The 18,850-nt window shown below is 50.7% G+C and overlaps 2 protein-coding genes across 4 annotated transcripts in view; one reads left to right on the top strand and one right to left on the bottom strand.

Moving 5' to 3' along the window:
• Positions 1-18,850, top strand: part of LOC122388103 (pigment-dispersing hormone type 1-like) — a 90,569-nt gene that overhangs the window by 53,137 nt on the left and 18,582 nt on the right. The window lies entirely within an intron of this gene.
• Positions 5,282-9,221, bottom strand: LOC122387727. The gene is made up of 3 exons (XM_043378190.1): positions 7,810-9,221; positions 6,967-7,705; positions 5,282-6,670 (listed from the first exon to the last, which is right to left on the bottom strand). The coding sequence occupies exons 1-3, from the start codon at positions 8,280-8,282 to the stop codon at positions 5,564-5,566; spliced, it is 2,319 nt and encodes a 772-aa protein (XP_043234125.1). The 5' UTR covers positions 8,283-9,221; the 3' UTR covers positions 5,282-5,563.

The following is an 18,850-nucleotide window of genomic DNA, read 5'->3' as shown; positions in this document are numbered from 1 at the left end:
CGCGCTGCCCCGCCCGGACCACCCGGTCACTCAGATGGAGCGTCCAATCGATTTCCGAGGATGACTGTCGTTGAGTGTCGGGCTCGACAGTTATCGGCACCTGGTGGTGACGCGGCCGGCTGCGTGCGCGGCGTGCAGAGCTTGGCGGCCGCCGCTGGACCCGGGTAGCGCCGGGCGGCTTGGGACCGGTGTCTGTCGGCTCACCGTCGCTGTTTGGAGCCGCGCGTCCCGCCGGAGCCGAGTGCCGACGGGTACCGACGTAAACGGCCAAACCGGTCCCGGCGCCGCTGACACCAGCGGTCATCTGGCAGCCGAGGTCATTTGGCAGCGCCAGCTGCGACCTGCGAGAGGCCGAATGCCGTCGGATCTGTCGCATCGCCGCGTCTCACTGATGTGAACCAGCCCGAGACTGGGATGGTTTCAAGGTGAAATCTCTTGTGCAGGCATCTCAGTGGCATGGTTTGGCGTGGTATGCCGGTCAGGTTCCGACACTGGTCAGCAAATATACCGACATTTCCGCACGCCCGACGACGGCCCGGCCCGCCTCCTGCAGGTGTCAGCTTTCCTGGGGAGAGAGGTGCGGAGGATTTAGAGAGCGGTGGAGACGAGTGAGGGGAGGACGGCAGGAGGGCAGACTCAGAGACCAGTCTGCTGCCGGGACACGCTCGCTGTCTGTACACCGGCCGGTGCAGTTGAAGTGTTTGAGCGCGGCAGTCGCTGTGACCGGTCAGACCGGCCGCGGACGCACCTCCTCCCCCACCCGGCGGGGTCGTTATCCCGCCCAAGGCCACCCCGCTGTCGGATGACCCCTGTGTCGGGCACACGGCCTCCGTGCGCTGCGTCCCGGCCGCTGCAGAACGTGCCGTGACCGCCCGGGTGAGACGGGAGGAGCCGGCAGAGGGGGGACAACACGGGGTCCGCTCAGCGCCGACCGCGCCCGGGGAGAGGTGGCGCCTGCCGCACTCCCTACAGCGCGGTGACAGCTGTGAGCTGCGACAGGTGGCTTCCACAGTGATTCTTGTGCAGAACACATCTTCCCATCTCACCTTGTACCCTTCCAACCCTCTCACCCCGTCTCAGAGGGGTTCCGTCCCCGGGGGCTGCTCACCCGGTGAGACCGCTAAATCAGACGCTCTGTGGGTATCGGTCACCGCTCCCAGCTCTGCGATCCGATGTGATCGGCGACCACTGACCACCGGTGTTCGGAGGGGTGACTGTGGGTCAGTCACCGGCTGGGAGCCGGGGTCGGCTCTGACAGATGACACCCCGCCGGTCCCCGACCTGTCAGAGCGGCCGCCGAGCCGCCGGTCCGCGGTCAGGTACTGGCTAGTTAGCGGCCGTCAGTACTTACTGCCTAGTTAGCAGCGGTCAGTGGCTAGTTAGTTGCGGTCAGTAGCTAGTTATCAGTGATCAACAGTTAGTGATTAGTGATCGACAGGTCATCGGCCACAGCCTTGATAATAGTGTGCATTGCTAATTGATCAAGGGCTAAACACCAGCGACTCAATATCCCATTTCGCTATAACGAAGTGATCCTAAGCCATGATTACGGAGAGGTATTGTTTTTTAAGTATCCGGCCTTCGTGGGTTGAAATCTTCGCTAAAAGCGTCGTTTTTAACTGCTCATAAGACACCTACGCAATACGCATGTTAGCGCTTACGTGTAACATATAGTTTTCCTATTTTTATATGAAAACGTGAAGCCGACTATTTATGATATCCATTACCTACTGTTAGATAATGATCTTTACTATACCACCATGTTTGTTAATGACTCTGTCCTGCAACAGTGATACACTTCAACGTCAATACAGATGAATGCCAATTGAATTATCGTGTTGTAAATATTTTTAGTTTAGAGCCTTTAGACGTTGCGTACTGCTGACATGTTGTAAGCTGAATACGCGCCGGGGAGAGCATTTGCGCCAACTTTTGTAAACGTCAGATCCGCTGCATAGAGCAAACTTCCCAGCAAATGTGCTGAACTTCGCAAGAACTTTTAAATGCTAATTTGACAAATTATTTCACTATTTCGTTTTTACCCTTTCTTAACTACCCGGAGCATAGAAGTTTAACGTGTTCGTATTTATTCTTTGGTTATCGCGCACTACCGGTTTCCGGAATTTAATTAGTATTCATAAAAGAATATCTGACCAAGTTCAGCAAAACATTATCAATTGTTTTATTTGTTAGTACTATTACATCATTTCGGACTTACGCATTAGCTATTTTGCGTTTAATAAGTTATACCGTTTGCACTTGAATTCCGTTTTATAACAAAGTCCGGCGCAACATGACAAGCACTATTCCACTATGCGCATAGATATCTAACAAATCACGCATTGTGAGTCAAATAGAAGATAACTGTCAAATGAAGACGTAAGACAATCTAGAACAGTTCCATTTATATATATCTCAGAAGGGGATCTCAGTCGGCTTTGCCCACTGCGTATTCCATGTAAACTCGATATACCAACCCCTCGGCACAGTTTATCGTCAGGCAGCGGAAATGCCGCCAGTTGGGCGGTTCGATTTGCATGTACCGGACACCAGAGCAGGGTGTGCAGTGCACCTGGAACAAAGCAGCGCCGGATGGGCCGCAGGGCTCCGCGCCGATGGGAGAGGGTCACAGACAGGTGCAGCTACTGCGAACCATGTCCGCCGGGACCTGGTCGAGACGCACCTGCCTATCCCTCACCCGGCGGCTGTTACTCTCAATCCGAGCCTGTCTGCCGGGCTGGGTCGGCTGGGCCGGGTGCGTCGGAAGACCCGCGGGCCATGTGAATCACTGAGGCGCGGTTTAGTACAGGTGCGCTCTGAACCAGAGGTGATGAAGGCTGAAACACTCCGCGCATATCGTATGTACCAACCGCGGGCACTGCGTGACTCAAGGTATTGATGGTCAGGGAACTGCTTACCGGGGGCTTCCTCCACCTTTGTGGCGTCTGTGTCAAATGACAGACGACGGTGACAGTGACAGATGACATCCCACAAGACAGGGACACCTAACTCCATTGAGATCTCGTCTCTAACGCGACTATCGGCACCGTGGTTTCCCCCGCTGACGTTCTGTTAACCTGTCAGTGTCCGTGTGCTGCGCACCCCTCCGGCGGATCTGACCGCTGCTGACCGGATCGAGAAACGTCTATCTGCGCCACGCGCGTGGACGGAGGATGACCGGGTGTCTGCTGCTGACACGTGCCGTGCTGAAGTCAAGGTCGAACACGCTGTGCGCGGGGAGGCACGCCCCTGTCCGGTGCCGCTCTGCTGAGCTGTGTGTGCCGGCGGTGGACGCGCCGCCCGTCCCTCAATCTCGGCAGGAAGGGCGTCAGATTGCCGGCGATAGTGCGACGCGCGCGGTGAGACCGTGTTGGACGCGGCGGCTGACAAACTGGCCCGCTCCCCGCACTCGCAGGCTGAATAGACGACCAATTACCGTGTTGTGGGGTCGTGTGTTGTTGGTGAAGACTGTGCATTGTGAACGGATGACTGTCAAGAGAGTTCGGGGAGAAGCGTGGGAGGGAGGGAGGGAGGGGAGAGAGAGAGAGAGAGAGAGAGAGAGAGAGAGAGAGAGAGAGAGAGAGAGAGAGAGAGGGAGAGAGAGAGATGTGTGCGTGTCTTTATTTACATTTTAAATGGTATTCTTGAAATTTGTCATCTTTCTGGGCATCTCATATTTATACTTCATAGGTACTGATTAATGGGTCATTTTACCATCTTAGATATAGCAGTCATGGTTCCCGTAAATAAAAATATTCACCGCTAAAAGCAGTTGGAAGGCACTGGTGCAACGAGCAGTACGTCACTTGCATCTGCTGAGAAAATGATGCCACCAAATATCCTCGTACAGCGCTGGCCAGCCAGGTGGAAGGGGAGACGTCGCGCCTCTCCAGAGGCCCTCTGATGTTCAAAAAACGGGAAACATGCAGCCCGCTGGATCTATCACACGGGACGTGAGGCGTGCCAGATGCTGACAAAGGACGGCGCATCATGGTTTGTGCTTCCTACCACAATAGCGCGGACAACAGACGCGGAAGTCTGCTTCGTTCGCGCAGAAAGGATCAGTTGACACACAGTATATAATACCTTTTAGGCACTACGTTGCACCGTGTTAGCGGTGCAACGAATAATGAAAGGGCAAAGGTTAAAGACAATGCTATCCGGCATGCCAACAGATATGCAGTTTGCTTGTCCCAGATATTATTTAGTTAGACACTTACAAAGAACAAAGTCGTCAAAACTGGTTGTGAATGAGAATGTCTTTGAGGCTGCATTTCTCGCATGCAACATAAAGTGAGGCTGCGCCGGAAGGCATGCATTTTTGTATAAACCCTGTGCCCATAATGTTCCTGATTTACAAAGCCTGCATTTATGAGCATTAGGTTATGTTTGCTTTTGTAATTTCTGCTATTCAATGCGAATGATTAAGCACTCGCCATCAGCAAAGAAGTATAGGTAACAGTTGGCTGCACGAAAAACTCCCGCGCTATTCGAAATGGCTCCCGGTGCCTGTCACAGTAGGGTGACCCTTTTTGCAACTTTTTTTTAGAAGTTAGCCAGCACGCCCCTAGATCGACGTGGCTTGATGCCCTGAGTACGAAAATACCATTTTTGACCAGAAATTTTGAATTTGGAAGCCCGCCCCAAAATTTAAAGATGGGAAAATGAGCACATTTTTGCGATTCTGGCACTTTCGGTGCAGGTATTCGATAGTTGCTATTTAAAAAGCATAGTGAAATGGCATAATATAAGTTACGACACTAATTCTGCGCCGGCATGGCAAGTTTCATGCATCTACACCCGTTTTACCGCTTTTTATCGCTGTTTTTTCCGACGAGAGTCAGCCGCCCGCAGCTCCCGAGTTTCATAGATCTGTCCATAGATGGCAGCACAATGGGCTTCACGTCTCGGCTTTGGGGAAGGTTTTCAGAGTGTCTTTTAGTGTTGTTTCCATTCCAGTATGAAGGAACTGGCATGTTTTTATGTTTTTGTCGCCATTAGCCCTATATTTGATCACATTTGTAATATATTCCAGCTTGAAAACTACACAATTCAGCGAAAAATCGCATTTAACTCGCGGTTGTTTCCAGTAACGTGTCTAACGGCAAATGAGAGCTGTCTGACCATGGGCTCTGGAACCTTTGGGACCTAGGAAATGGAACATGAGAGCACTGGGGCACCGTGTCCGCTTTAACTATGACAATAAACACTAATTATCCCATGGACGTTGCCAGGAAAGTGTGAGAGTTTGCAGCGTCTCTTGGCCATTTAACGGCGCTGTGCAGCCTGAAAAAGACAATTGTCTACAAATGAGATCTGTATTGCACGAGTTACCGCACTGTGTGCCCATAACATACTTCACATAAAATACGACGGACGCACAGCGCCAGACAAGCAGCGCTCATCACAGCGGGACGACGGAAAACACAGCATTGTATGTACAAGGTCTTTGCGCAGTAAATAAGTTTCTTATCGTCCGTGCCTGGCTTTTCCTGTCGCCCCGACCGGCGCGCCCGACTCCCGGTCTGCTGCTGAATTTGGTGCATTCAGCTCTCCGAGCTGTCTATCCCTCCTTCTCTGCTGTGGTTTTGACTGGGCGGTACTTCTTCTTCACCACCTGTCCTGGGTTTCGCCTCCTCCACGCCAGCTTGTTTAGCGCATGGCCGTCCTGTCGCCGAGCCCCTCTGACCTGCCCGGCCGCCTCCGTCGTCACTTTGACGGCTCGCTCCGTGGACTGCGTATGGCACGGCAGTCCGGTCAGAAGCGGGGTCTCCAAAAACTTCTCCAACTGGTCTCCGGTCATCCCTTGGGTCAGCGGCGGCTCCAGCGTGGCGCGGTCGAGGTCCACCAGGCTCCAGTAGGTCGCCGCTGAATCGTTCAGCGCCGTCGTGGCGCCCACGGACCCAGGGACTCGGAAGGGCCGCACGAGGCCCGGGACTGGTGACTCGCGTGTCGCTCGGATCCGCTTGATGACACCGACTGCTTCGGTCCGAACGGTAGGGTCGGCGTCGCCGAGCATCGCGAGTAAAACGTTCTCTTCATGCGCCATAAAGGCGTTGCGGCGCACGCTGGCCCGGAGCACCGGCAGGTCTTCAGGTCGGCAGTAGCGCTCCTGGCGGCGGAGCTCGGCGTGGAGGTGTGGCGCAGCGTGGACAGCATCGGACTTGTGTTTTATGGCCATCACCGTTGGCACATAAACACAGCACACGTACACCGCCAGGGCCGCCAGAGCATCGCCGGGTCGCTCCTGCGCCATGTAGTGTCGCAAGAGGCGACTTTGGGCGGTGTGCCAGCGGGCGGCGTAGAGCTTGCCGTGTGCCGCCGCAGCCACCCGTGGTGGGACGTCGTCCTCCGTCACGACCGCTCGAGCGGTCTCGTAGAGCAGTCGCAGGTCACTGCTGAGACTGTGAACCACAGCCGGTGGGAGGCTGGGGAAGTCGGGACAAGCCAGCCGAGGGAAACTCTTAATAGCCAGCTTCTGGACGTCCCCGGCTATTTGTCGTCCGATGGGTCCGGAGAAGGTTGAAGGCCCGGTGGTCTTGCCGTCCAGATGCTGGAAGAGCGCACGGAATGGCAGCTCGGCGTGGTGGCACAGACAGACCAGGCGTTGCAGCGGACGGCCCAGCAGGCGCTCGAAACAGGCCATCTGACCCATCTTCCAACCAGTGACCTGCCAATGAGGCCCAGTGACGCGTTAGCTTATGACAGTTTTATACAATTATTTAGAGTTAAAAACTCGACCGCTGTGGAATGAACTTGGGTGTCGAGCTCCATTTAAAATTTGTTTGTCTGAAATTAAACAAAGAAAAGTTTTTAAGACAGTACATAGGTACCCTTTTCAGTTATATTCGACGAAAGATCATTTCTGCCAATACTAGGAACTTAATAATTTGTGAATTAATAATTGATGTGCGTTTTCGGCGTTGAAAACGTAGCATGCAAAATGCAATCTATTATTTCTCATACCTGATTTGCTCCGTCGCCACCGAAGGCGGTCAGCCTCTCGCAGCTGACGCCTCGTTCCGCCAAAAAGGCGAGCAGCTTGTTGGCGTAGACCTCCCCGCTGTGTCTTTCTCCCGGCTCGCAGGAGAAATGTCCGATGTGGATGTCGCCGGGGTGCATATTGATCGTCACGTTGCCAACAGTGCGGCTGCCGCCTGGACTCAGCTCCTTGTCCTGGCGGCCGTCGCAGAACAGGGCCGTACATGCAGCTGTGTCTGCCGCCAGGCCTTGGAGCTTGTCCTCACGGCACTTGTCCAGCGAGTTCTGCACTTTCCGTTTCGTTACAAGTCCGCTGTTTTGGAAGCCCAACAGGCCCAGGTCTTCCTTTAGAGCTGTTAAGATTTTTGATCCTTTCCTAGCCCCCACGTGACTTGCGTCTAGAGCTTCGGCTGTTGCACGGAGAGGCTGCGATCCCTGCTGTGTGGCCTTTCTCGGAGGTTGGTAGCTGTCGTCCGAGTCTTCGCTGGAGCAGTCTGCGCTGCTGGCCTCCTCCCCCGTCCTCCTGTCTCCGGCAGCGATGACCGCCGTAGCAGCAACGGCAGCAGCGCGCTTGCAGCGACCGGCGGTGTGGTCGGCGACGGCTACGGCTGCGTTCTGGTGGTCAGGGCCGCGGCTGGGCCCGGCCGTGTCGCGTCCGCGCTGTAGCAGCCTTGCCTCAGCAGCCCGGCGTGCCTCGGAACGCCGCCGTGCGATCGTTGCGGTCCTGTGAAACAGAAAAACGCAATTGTCAATTCGAAATTGAAACTTGGGGATTATATCGGTGCGAAACACATAGATATCATAAACATGTATTTATCTGCCACTTACCAGTCCACAGGTCCAATATAAAGACGCCGCTTGGTGCGCTGGTCCTCGAGGAATTTCAGGTCTTCCTTCGACACGGGCTTCTGCGACCCGCTCCTGATGTCGAACAGCCGACTCATCTCTGCTGGTTTAGCGGTGACAAGCTTGCCCTTTCTTGCTCCGTGTTTTCGAACCATATCCTTCGTCTTCCACAACGTGTGAACCTTCTTGACAACCCGGAATCTCGCCAGGGTCGGCAGCGATGCGCGTCTCCAGATATCGAGGCACTCGTCCCCCACCTGTGCCAACAACGGTGACATTGCGACGCAAGATTCAGCCACACCCCTTTCGTTTCTCTCATCTGACCTTAAATACAAAATTCTGGCCACTATGTCTCGACACGTCGGAAGCTGATTTTTGGGAAGATTCGCTGGCTTGATGCCAAAGAGATGGTGTGTTTTTTTGGTAGATCGCAAAGCCCGCCGAGTACCCGCCATGGCGAAGCTGTGTCAGCGACTGCCGCCCTTTATGAGATTGACCCATTACGTGCGAGCGGCGCCTCGGGCGCTGACATGTGACCTAGAGCTGCTGGATTTATTTATGACGAACCGCAATTTTCTAAATCTGAACAAAGCATCTACCTTGCTAGTAGCAATGTCTCTCGTAACAGACTGAGTGCTCCCGCAAGTGGTTGAAAGGGAATAAACATGCATAGGTACCTATAACAGTTGTTATACATACTATACATATAGGATAAAATATAAGACTAATGGAGACAAAAACATAAAAATATGAATTTTTAATGCGGATATGGAAATGACAATAAAAGACACACTGAGAGCCCTCCATAAAGCCGGTACTCAAAATCCACACACTTTAAAACACGTTATTGAGCGTAAAAACGCATCATCGCTTTCGGGCACGCGTGTTTTTCATGCTTCAGTATGCATGCAAGGTGAAATGAATGTGATGGAAATGTGGTAAACATCGAAATGTACAAGTTTCCTTCTGCTGAAGAGGAAATAATAATACAAACCACGTCGAGAGCCAATCACAGGCGTCCCGTCCATGGTACGAATGTGCAGCCATCTACTGACCGGTTCTGAAAGCTCGAGCTAAACGGGCGGCCGACGCTCATCGGAAAATCTTCGATAAAAACTGGTAAAATGGGAGTAGAGGTATGAAACTTACCATGCCGGCGCAGAATTAGTGTGGTAACTTATATTATGCCATTTCACTATGCTCTTTAAATAGAAACTATTGAATAGCTGCACCGAAAATGTCAGAATCGCAAAAACAGGCTCATTTTTCCATCTTTAAATTTCGGGGCGGGCTTTCAAATTCAAAAATTCTGGTCAAAAATGGTATTTTCGTGCTCAGGGCATCAAGCCACGTCGATCTAGGGGCGTGCTGGCTAGCTTCTCAAAAAAAGTTGCAAAAAGGGTCACCCTACTGTCACAGCGGGTCAATGTCATGTAGCGCCTGTGAAGGTGAAGAACGCTGGTTGTGAATGATTGTTTTGGCATGCTGTGCATGAATCACGTCAGGCAGGCTGATAAATACACGACATGTCGATTATGCCACCTGACGGCTAGTATTGTCTGCAGTCCCCGGCCGGCACCTCACGGAGCCCTCGGCAGTAATTAGCAGGGCCGTTTGGCCCGTGGTGTCTGGCGTGGAGACAGTGGAAGGTGACACCGCTCTGCCCTGTGGTCCCTAAACTAAGTTTATCGACTTCTGTATGCCGGCGTTTCCACTCACTATGACAAGTTCATTTTTGGATGGGGGGGGGGATAAATAGGTGCATTTTTCTGACCCTCCGGCGCCAGCGCCTCCTACATGAACTTTGATATCTTATCGTAATCAAACCTCATGTGCTTTCATTGATGGCGTTATACTAGCGATTGTGAAAGCGATGGTGTGCCTATTTCTGAGTAGGTGACCATGAGTGCCCTGTTATGCACGAGTATTTTACGTACCCATGCCGCACGTACTGGTCCGAGTGTAGTAGAATAGCCAATGACGCTGAGACCCACACATCAATAGAAAAAAAAAACACGATGCTAACGAATAGTGTTTGTCTGTTTCAAATAACCTGCGGTTACTTGCTGGCGAACACCTGGATCGTAACATAACCACTGTTCCGATGACCACTACTTCTGGTCCTGTCGGTTTGACATCCTTTCATTCGTCGAGCAGGGCTGTAGTTTTCATTTTTAACGGATTGGAGGGAGAAGTGAAAGTGCTTAGGTTGTCTCCAACAAGCAGATCATTGCTACTGTTTGGTCACTCCGATTGGATCAATGAGTGGAATGGGCGGAAGGAGAAACCACAACCTCAAAGAAACCGATCGAGATCGGTAAGCGGCTTATGGCTCGAAAGCTATTTCTGGAGCACATCGAATAATGTTTTCATGGTATAAACCGCTGCCATTAGGCATACAGCCATAGTTCCATCTCCAACTCGATCTTTGTTAAAATAATTTGTCCAAAGTGATGATGCTTAATGACATGGTGAATCTGGTTGGTGGTCGATAAATCATTAACGACGTATCACGATCGCCTCTCCTCTGTCAGGGTGGAAAATTAGCTGCCACCACATCTCCGGTGTCGTCCAAGGTCAGTGACCCTGCTGGCAGTTGGCCAACCCCAGCTGCGTGGCCGAGCCGCAGAGGGCGCCTGCCCCGGCGGATTAGAGGGATTAGGTATCGGCTTACCGCTCCTGGGTTTCCGATTTGTCGTCTGCGATAGTTTGCCTATCCATTGCTCCCGGATCAAGACGTGCCTGGTTGCCTGAGAACCACGAATGATGCGCTGCCCTGCCTGGATGGATATAACTATGTACACTGCGAGTATTTATACGCCACGGAACGCAAGTGCTGAACCTGAGCGCCTTTGTCATCCAGGACCGAATAACTTGCATACTGAAGCGCACTTTATGCGTTACAAGGACATTAAGTCAGTCTGGTATTCATGCACATAATGTTTTGCATACATGCACACCGCTGCCACCACTACCTAAGCTCTGTGAGGTCCCGACGGCACCCACATCGTTTTACACATCCGCGTCCGCACGAGCCGTAACTTTTACGGCGTCAGATGATGTAACCGCCTTCAGAAGGCGTGCCTCGGGCTAGCGTCATGTTTCCCAGAAAACTCGGAACGTCGTACTTACTCTGTGCTTCTCATGGGCGAGAACGTGCCCCCGTGCTCTTTGGAGGGGCGCCGTGGCCCGTTCCGTTTCATTTCGACAGCGGCCGCCGCGGCGCGGCCGGTAACGGGGCTCGCCGCGGCAGCTGGCTGCATTATTCAGACTGCAAGCCTGGCGTGTGACTATGTCCGCCCTGTGACCGGTCCAGCAGCAACAGCCACATCGAGCTGCAAACAGCAACTCGTTTGAATAAAACAAACAGCCGTGATCTATTCGCGGTCCTCCCACATGCTGAGAGGCCGCCGGTGCGGGGGATTCCGATTCGGTACCTATCTCGATTCGGTATCTTGCTATCTCGAAAATTAAATGTCCGATCTTAATGGGACAAACGCCATTCGATTGCTCTCATCGTGAACTTTCAGATTGACTTTAAAAAGTAAAAAAAAAAATCAAAATTGGGGGTCTTGGAAGCAAAAAAAAAGAAAAAATCGCGTTTTACACCTCATCACTAAAAATGCTATAACTTTTTCTTACCCATTTTGATTAAACTTCAGGAAACCCTTCTTCATGAACTGGGCCTTCATATTTATTCCGGTATTTTGAATATTTCAAAAATCATAGGTGGATTCAGGTAAGCTAACTTGGGATGATGTTTTGAGTTTTTGTCATGGCATATCATGTGTCTTATGACATGATGTGTCATATATCATGTAAAATATGCAACGTGAGCACAAAATACACGTTTTCGTTGAGCATAGGCGGATTCAGGCACACTAAGACGGGGGGCAGTACATTGATATTACCCCCCTTTCTCTAGTACCTAGATCCGCCTATTCCAATATTTTCATTGTAAAATGACGTCACATAGTCTTGAGGCGCATAAATATGACGGGTGGTGTCACTGGTCACCAGTATAAACATTAGTAAGTCGCTGCTTAACGGCAAATGTCGAAACAGTCAAATCTGAGCCAAAACTACCCCCGAGAAACTCGTCCTGCAGACGCCTCTGCGCAAGCTAGAAACTCAACAAATCGACACAATGTGCCCAATGAATAGCAAGGAAAAGTCACCAAATTTCGAGCCCCTAGATTAAGTCGTTTTCCGTCGAGAGCAAAAAAACTACAGGTGGTGGCCGATTCGCCCCCCCCCCCAAAAAAGGCAGTGCAGTAAAGATGCAGTTCATAGACAACAGTGTGATACTGCATGTATATTTGTTCCAGGAATAAGGTGCTTGAAATGAAATACAGCGCGAGACTGGGACTCTTATTTGCTACCGATTTATCTTTTTCTGCAAATATATACTCGTTGGTATCGACTTCTGATAAACACTGGAATTAGCTGAAGGCGGTTTGTGTTGCGGCAGTCCACATAAAGAACGTATCGTTTGAAGCTGAAACTGGGGAGCTAATGGAAACTTATGGAGCATATGAAACTTATGGAGCTGAAACTGGCTTTTCAGCTCTATTCAAGTAAACAATAAGCAATCCATGACCCAGCTTCACTGAATGAGCAAAATAGGAGCACTGTCGCCGAGCAGTACCCATTCACACTAAACAGTCCAGTCATCCCCAGCCTTCTGTGTAAGCCTGGACTGTCATGCCGGCTATTTCCTCACCAGGCAGACTGTCCTGCTCGTCACCTCCTGCAGCCAAACTGTCAGGCCGTCTGACAGACTGCCCGGCCGCAGGTGACGGCCGTCTCAAAGGCTCGGAATGGGCCCGCTCAGAGCCCAGATAGGTGTGCCGATTAGCCTGATGAGCCGCCCGCTCCTAACGAGGCGCCATGATTAACGACGTGCCAGTAACGGCCACATGCGCCCGCGGTTGCAGCAAGAAAACGGCCTTGGCATTGCTGAGCGAACCTTGGCATTGCAGATGAAAATAATTACTGTAGGATACTGCTCAGAGTGCGTTGACCTGTTTTTATTGCTTATTTTAGCAGGAATGCAGCACTGATGTGCACAAACATGAGCTTCCCACGCATAGATATTCCATAAAACTAAGTATCAATGCTCGAATGTGCATGTATGCCACCCATTCTGAAATGCCGATAGGACGTGGAAGGACAGGGATAGCGGGGACAGGAAGGGATGGGACAATGGGGACAGGATGGAATAAGTGAGAGGGAACGGTATGACGGGCTCAGTGGGAGGCAGTGTGGTGGGGACTAGAGGTGTCAATTTCAGAAATTTCTTGTCCGATGTCCGTCCAATGTCCAAAATCCTAGCTCACTTTTGTCCGAAAAATGTCCAAGGCATGGATTTGTCCGAAAACTGTCCGAAAGCTGGATATGGAAAGAGAGGATGGGGAATTGATCTATATTAGGTATATGTTTGTATGTACCATATGATAACTAAATAACAGATCCGCCATCTGGTTTTGAGTGCAAAATATTGCAAACTAAAAATGTTGAAAAAATATCATATGCACATTGCAGTAGGGAATGGGCATTAGGGCAATAGGCCTAATCTGATATATAAAACAAACACAGCATATTGAGACAAGCCTCTTCTCTTCAAAATGTGCTACAGCCTACAACTGAAGCCGAGTAAGCAGGAATAATGCAAAACATTGCCTTATGCCTCCAACTTGCGTTCTCAAATATTGACTTCTTGCCACATCCCTTAGGCCTTACACTAAGCCACTTGATGATGAATTAATACAGCAATAATGCAAGCAGCTATTCACTTACAATAATGATGGATATCTTCATCTTATATCACACTGGCTGAGATGTAAAGTAGAAGCAAAGTAGTTCATGTGAGATGAAACATGTGAGATAGGTACATCTGGAAGAAACGTGCTCTTCACTGAGCCACACATCTCTGAATATCCAAAAGAATAAGCGAGCACAAAAATAAAAATACCTGCTATGATTTAGCACAAGTTCACTGAAATTCACAAGCAAAAAGAAGTTGTATAAATCCTTGGTAGAATGAAAAACACATTTCATGCTACCATTCTCGGTAGCATGGAACATGGTATCCGGCTTTGAGTCGATGATGTGAAAGTAAATCAATAATATGACGTCATTATCATAAAATTTGTCCAATTGAAGTGCATTTACCGTTAATTGTTTGATTTAAATTCAATATGTATTACAAAATATCATATTTCTTTCGAAAATAATTCAATTGTAAAGCAAAATAACTATTTTATTGTATTAGACGTCAATTTTTGTCTCCTCCGATTCTCATCGGGAGGCCATCTTTCCTTAGGTGACATTCATTTATGACGCTTTCGCCGCATTTCATCACCTTTTGGTTTTCAGTTTATTGATAGGCTCAGAGATAGGCTATCGGCATATTTTAATATTTTATGTAGCATTGTATTCGATATTTCGGCACGGATATTTTTTTTGGAGGAAGGGGTAGAAGGGGATGACTTTATGATAGGAGGTTCTAGGTAAGACTCTTTTGCTACTTGGCACACCTTGATATTTGCAATTTTCTTCAGTCTCTTTTCTGTTAACTTTCCAGTGGGGCAAAACTATTTTTGGATTCCCTACTTTACTGCTTCGGTGTCTGGTGCTTCCCACAGGTCAATTGTACATCATATTCATAACTGTGTTATCTAATGATGGGCTTGCTGACAACAATCTCACCTATTGGCTATTGCTACTTGTAAACACATTTTCAAAAGAGTTAAAACTTGCCACAGTACATGTAGGTATGTACCTTATTTGACTCAGTGCTACCCACTACATGCAATCACGTTTTTGTTCATCTTGCACTATAATTATGAATGATGTATGAAGCACCTATCCCCTGTCAATTTTGCTGACATGTTTTGCAATTTGGATATTGATAATGCAAAGAAGTTTGAACTTAAGCTTATTTAAGAAATTTGTAACTTTCAACTAGTTTTCCGAATATGTCCGATATGTTTGTCTTTTTTTCCGTCCGATTTCCGAATCGGAATTCGGAAATTTTCGGAATTCCAAAATTTTCGGTTCCGATTGACACCTCTAGTGGGGACGGGACAGTACGCCGGGGAACGGACGGTGTGGCGGGGTCAGTGGGAGGAGTGTGGTGGGGAGGGGACGGGGTGTTGCGTTGTCAGTTGGAGGGGACGGTGTGGCGGGGTCAGTAGTAGGGGACAGTGTGGTGTGGGGGTGACGGTACGCCGCTGGGGTCAGCGGCGGGGGCCGCGGTGCGGCGGGTGCGATGACACGGCGGGGTCAGTGTCCACTGTCCAGTCTGCACTGCGCCGTCCGGTCACCCCCTGCACCAGCCGCCGACCGACCGGCAACCAGTCGGGCGGGTGGCTCAGCCGGGACCGGCGGAGTCGCTCCCCGCCGGCCACCCCCGCCGCATTCCAACCCCACCGCCCCCGTCCGCGCCCCTGCGGCCTATAATACCCCCGCCGCCCCCTTCCGCGCCCCTACAGCCTATAACACCCCCAGTCCCCACCGCCACCGTCCGCGCTCCTACGGCCTATAACACCCCACCGCCCCTGTCCGCGCCCCTACGGCCTAAAACACCCCACCGCCCACCACCCCCGTCCGCGCTCCTACGGCCTATAACACCCACCGCCCCCGTCCGCGCCCCTGCGGCCTATAACACCCCCAACGCACGCGTCCGCACCCGTACAACACCCCCACCACACCCCGTACGCGCCCCTACAAGATTCCATCCCCACTGCCCCCGTCTGCACCCCTTTCAACACACTCAATTTGATTGGTTCTAACGTTTACGCGTCAAATCTTCGTTTCAGCCTGATTTATTATTGGGATAGATGCCACCGATGCCACGTGTCGTAGGTCGGAGACCAGAGTCACGAAATGATCAGATAAGTCGTAAAATTGTTAAAATCGAGCTCTTTAATCTTCGTCGCAAAACACCAGTTTTACGCGAGTTTTTCGTTTTCTTAGAAAATCAATGGGGTACCTACATCCGACAACCCTTTTGGAGTGTTCAAGTGCGAGCTTATGCTTGGCAGCATGCGAAATGAATATCGACCGTTGCTTTTCGGATGCATTAGCATCTGCTGTGTTACCGGAAACGGAAGCGACTGCTGCGTTTGACGGATGCTTTTTCTTCTTTCCTCATCACGTTGTCAATGCAGCGCCTTTACGACGTTAATGACTCCAACGCCGTGAAAACCTTTCAGTCGACTTTTTCGTCATGAAAATTGAAAAGTCTGCTCAACACCTGAGGCCGGATAACTTCACAGCGGAATATGCAGCTAGTTACTTACATTGCTCTCGATTGTTTGAGCTTTTTCATAAAACTGAGCCATACACAGCGCACGGTCTGTCTCACTGCCCCGCTACCGACGGACCCGCCTGTGTCATTTCAAGTGCGAGCGAGGACTGACTGTGAGAAGTGCACCAACTGTCACGGTGAGCAGTGCACCAACTGTCACGGTGAGCAGTGCACCAACTGTCACTGGAGCGGGCAGAGAAACAAGGACACACGGGGTGGGCGGAGGGGCACCGACACAGCTGTAGGCAGAGGAGCACCGACACAGCTGTAGGCAGAGGAGCACAGACACAGCTGTTGGCAGTTCAGTTCAGTTCAGTTCAGTTCAGTTCAGGCAGAGGAAGACAGACCCACGGGGCGGGCAGGGGAGAACCGACACAGCTGTAGGCAGAGGAACACACACACACGGGGCGGGCGGAGGGGCACGGACACAGCTGTAGGCAGTTCAGTTCAGTTCAGGCAGAGGAACACAGACACACGGGGCGGGCGGAGGGGCACCGACACAGCTGTAGGCAGAGGAACACAGACACAACACAGCTGTAGGCAGTTCAGTTCAGGCAGAGGAACACACACACACGGGGCGGGCGGAGGGGCACGGACGTACGGAGCAGCTTCTTTAACTGCCGGCTGAATGGGTCTCACGGAGCGCGGGATCCCACCAGGTCAATTACAATACACCCACCGGGGAACACGGTAGCACGTGCCGTCAGACGGCCAGGTGGTGACGGCTGGCATTTACAGGGAGTACTGTTTGCGTGCGGTTTACACCATCCAACCAGCAGGACAATTTTACTGGACAGTTCTGCTCAAAGGTTACCTAATTAATACCTATAGATTCAACCTAGCAACCGCTGTTTCTGTCCATCGTACTTCACGAATGGCGTTCAATCAAAACTGTCGACTATGAGTTTTTCGATGTCACCACACCAAATATTCGTAACACAGCGCAGATTTGTTGTGTGGACAAGAGCGAAGCAGTTGAGTCAAATGGTTAGGCGCGTTTGTAATGTTGGATTAGATGTGCTGTCTCACGCCTCTGCTGCATATCTCGTTTAGTGTCTTCCACGCATTATAAGCGTAATAAGTTGATTTAAACGGCTGCAGTGGACAGCTGCCTCCCTCTATACGGTCAAGACGATCCTCACGCTGCCTAGTGCCTCACGTTGGCTGTTGCATTTAGTTAGGTAACATTTTGATTACGACATGAAGAAACTGACCAAGCTCAAGTTAAAGATCATGTAACGTCAGAGGTCAGGTTTTAAACTCCTGTGTCGATCATTGTTGGAAGCGTCCTTTGTTGAGTCCAAAAATCTAGCACCCATATTGCACAATGCACATATAATATACGGCTGGCACAACGTGTAACGGTCAGGATCACAAGGATTCACAAAATCAAAAGGTGCTGGAAACAATTATAACTTTTCCCACGCATTTGCGGAACGCTTAAATCGGATGATAAATGGCAATCTGTCACTTTTGGGACTCGATCTTTTGAATGCCACCACGCCGCGAGCTTAGGTAGCCCCCTTCATCAGCTGTTCGTGTCCGGCAGCAGGCTGTCGGTGTGCACATGTCTGGTGCCCGGTCCGCATGTCCCGCGGACGCCGCGCCATGCATTTTGTACGGCTCCGACGGCCGCCGCTCGCTGAGCAGAGGACCGCTCGGCTCGAGCTTATTGAGCGTCTGGGCTGCCTCGGGCGCCCCGAGCAGGTGCACGCCTGATAAATTCAGCGGCCGCAGATTAGGCCGATTGGAAAAGTTGCGAGGGTGCGATGTTTGAGTGGACTGCCCATGGCTATGCCGCTCAACTTGGCCAACAACACTGGCGGTTGAGGGGGGAAGTTTTGCGTCTGATGCTGCGCCTGTATCCGATGTAAGTGGGCATGAGGAAGTGGTGGTTGGTGCTGCGATTACCGAAGAAGGTCTTTCAAAAGGAGCAGTGTCACTGATGAGCGGACCATTAACTAGCGCCGAACAGTGGCCGGTACGGTATTGCAGCCCTAATAAAGTCCTGTCTTCATGCGACCTTCCTTCAGCCTTTCAGTCGTATTATTAAATGATAAGGGACTGTATGCAATGGTGTTTCTCGTCCGCCATCCATTAAGTTTGAGTTTTGACTATATGTTGCTCTATTTCATGCTATGCACATGGCACAACACCGCTGTGGTTAGATCGTTTCTCTTCTAGCTGATGTGATGGTGATAGCTACCGAAGTAGTCAAATGAATATATTCTAAATGAATGCGTAGATAAGCATATTTACTTATTTACGTAGGTAGGTTCTAGGCAGTATTAGGCAATGTGAGGCGACAACTAGCAATTGAATGTTCGAATATGAATATGTAATATAGAGTATAGACATTGACTCGTTCATGAATGGTCCCTTTCATAGATGGCTGTCGACGGGTGAAATCGAGACGGTAGCGGGGAGGGCTAACCGCCAAAATTGTTAACCAGGTTTTTATGTTAACGTGGTTTTGCCATAGGTGTTACAATATTAAAACTTGTGCCTTGAAGGGGCTACGGCTCTATTTCCGCTACCAAACTTGTGCCTTGAAGGGGCTACGGCTCTATTTCCGCTACCAAGCTTCGGGTGCTGGTGATTGATATTGGAATTGCTAAACGAAGACGGGAAGTCCTGCTGCCTGCTGACCCTTATTTCAATATCAGTCCCACGCACAAGGGGGAAAAGCTCAAATTATTGAGCGCTCAA

This window comes from Amphibalanus amphitrite, unplaced genomic scaffold, assembly GCF_019059575.1.
Source record: "Amphibalanus amphitrite isolate SeventyFive unplaced genomic scaffold, NRLGWU_Aamphi_draft 000001F_arrow, whole genome shotgun sequence".
Classification (NCBI taxonomy): domain Eukaryota; kingdom Metazoa; phylum Arthropoda; class Thecostraca; order Balanomorpha; family Balanidae; genus Amphibalanus; species Amphibalanus amphitrite.
Note: the sequence above shows the minus strand (reverse complement) of the source record. Positions and strands in the feature narration are given on the sequence as shown.

Coding starts and splice junctions, on each gene's coding strand:
- LOC122387727 (XM_043378190.1), bottom strand. CDS start 8,282: ATGGCGGGTACTCGGCGGGCTTTGCGATCTACCAAAAAAACACACCAT. Junction 7,706..7,809: donor TATATTGGACCTGTGGACTG/GTAAGTGGCAGA, acceptor TCTGTTTCACAG/GACCGCAACGATCGCACGGC. Junction 6,671..6,966: donor GTGGCGACGGAGCAAATCAG/GTATGAGAAATA, acceptor CCTCATTGGCAG/GTCACTGGTTGGAAGATGGG.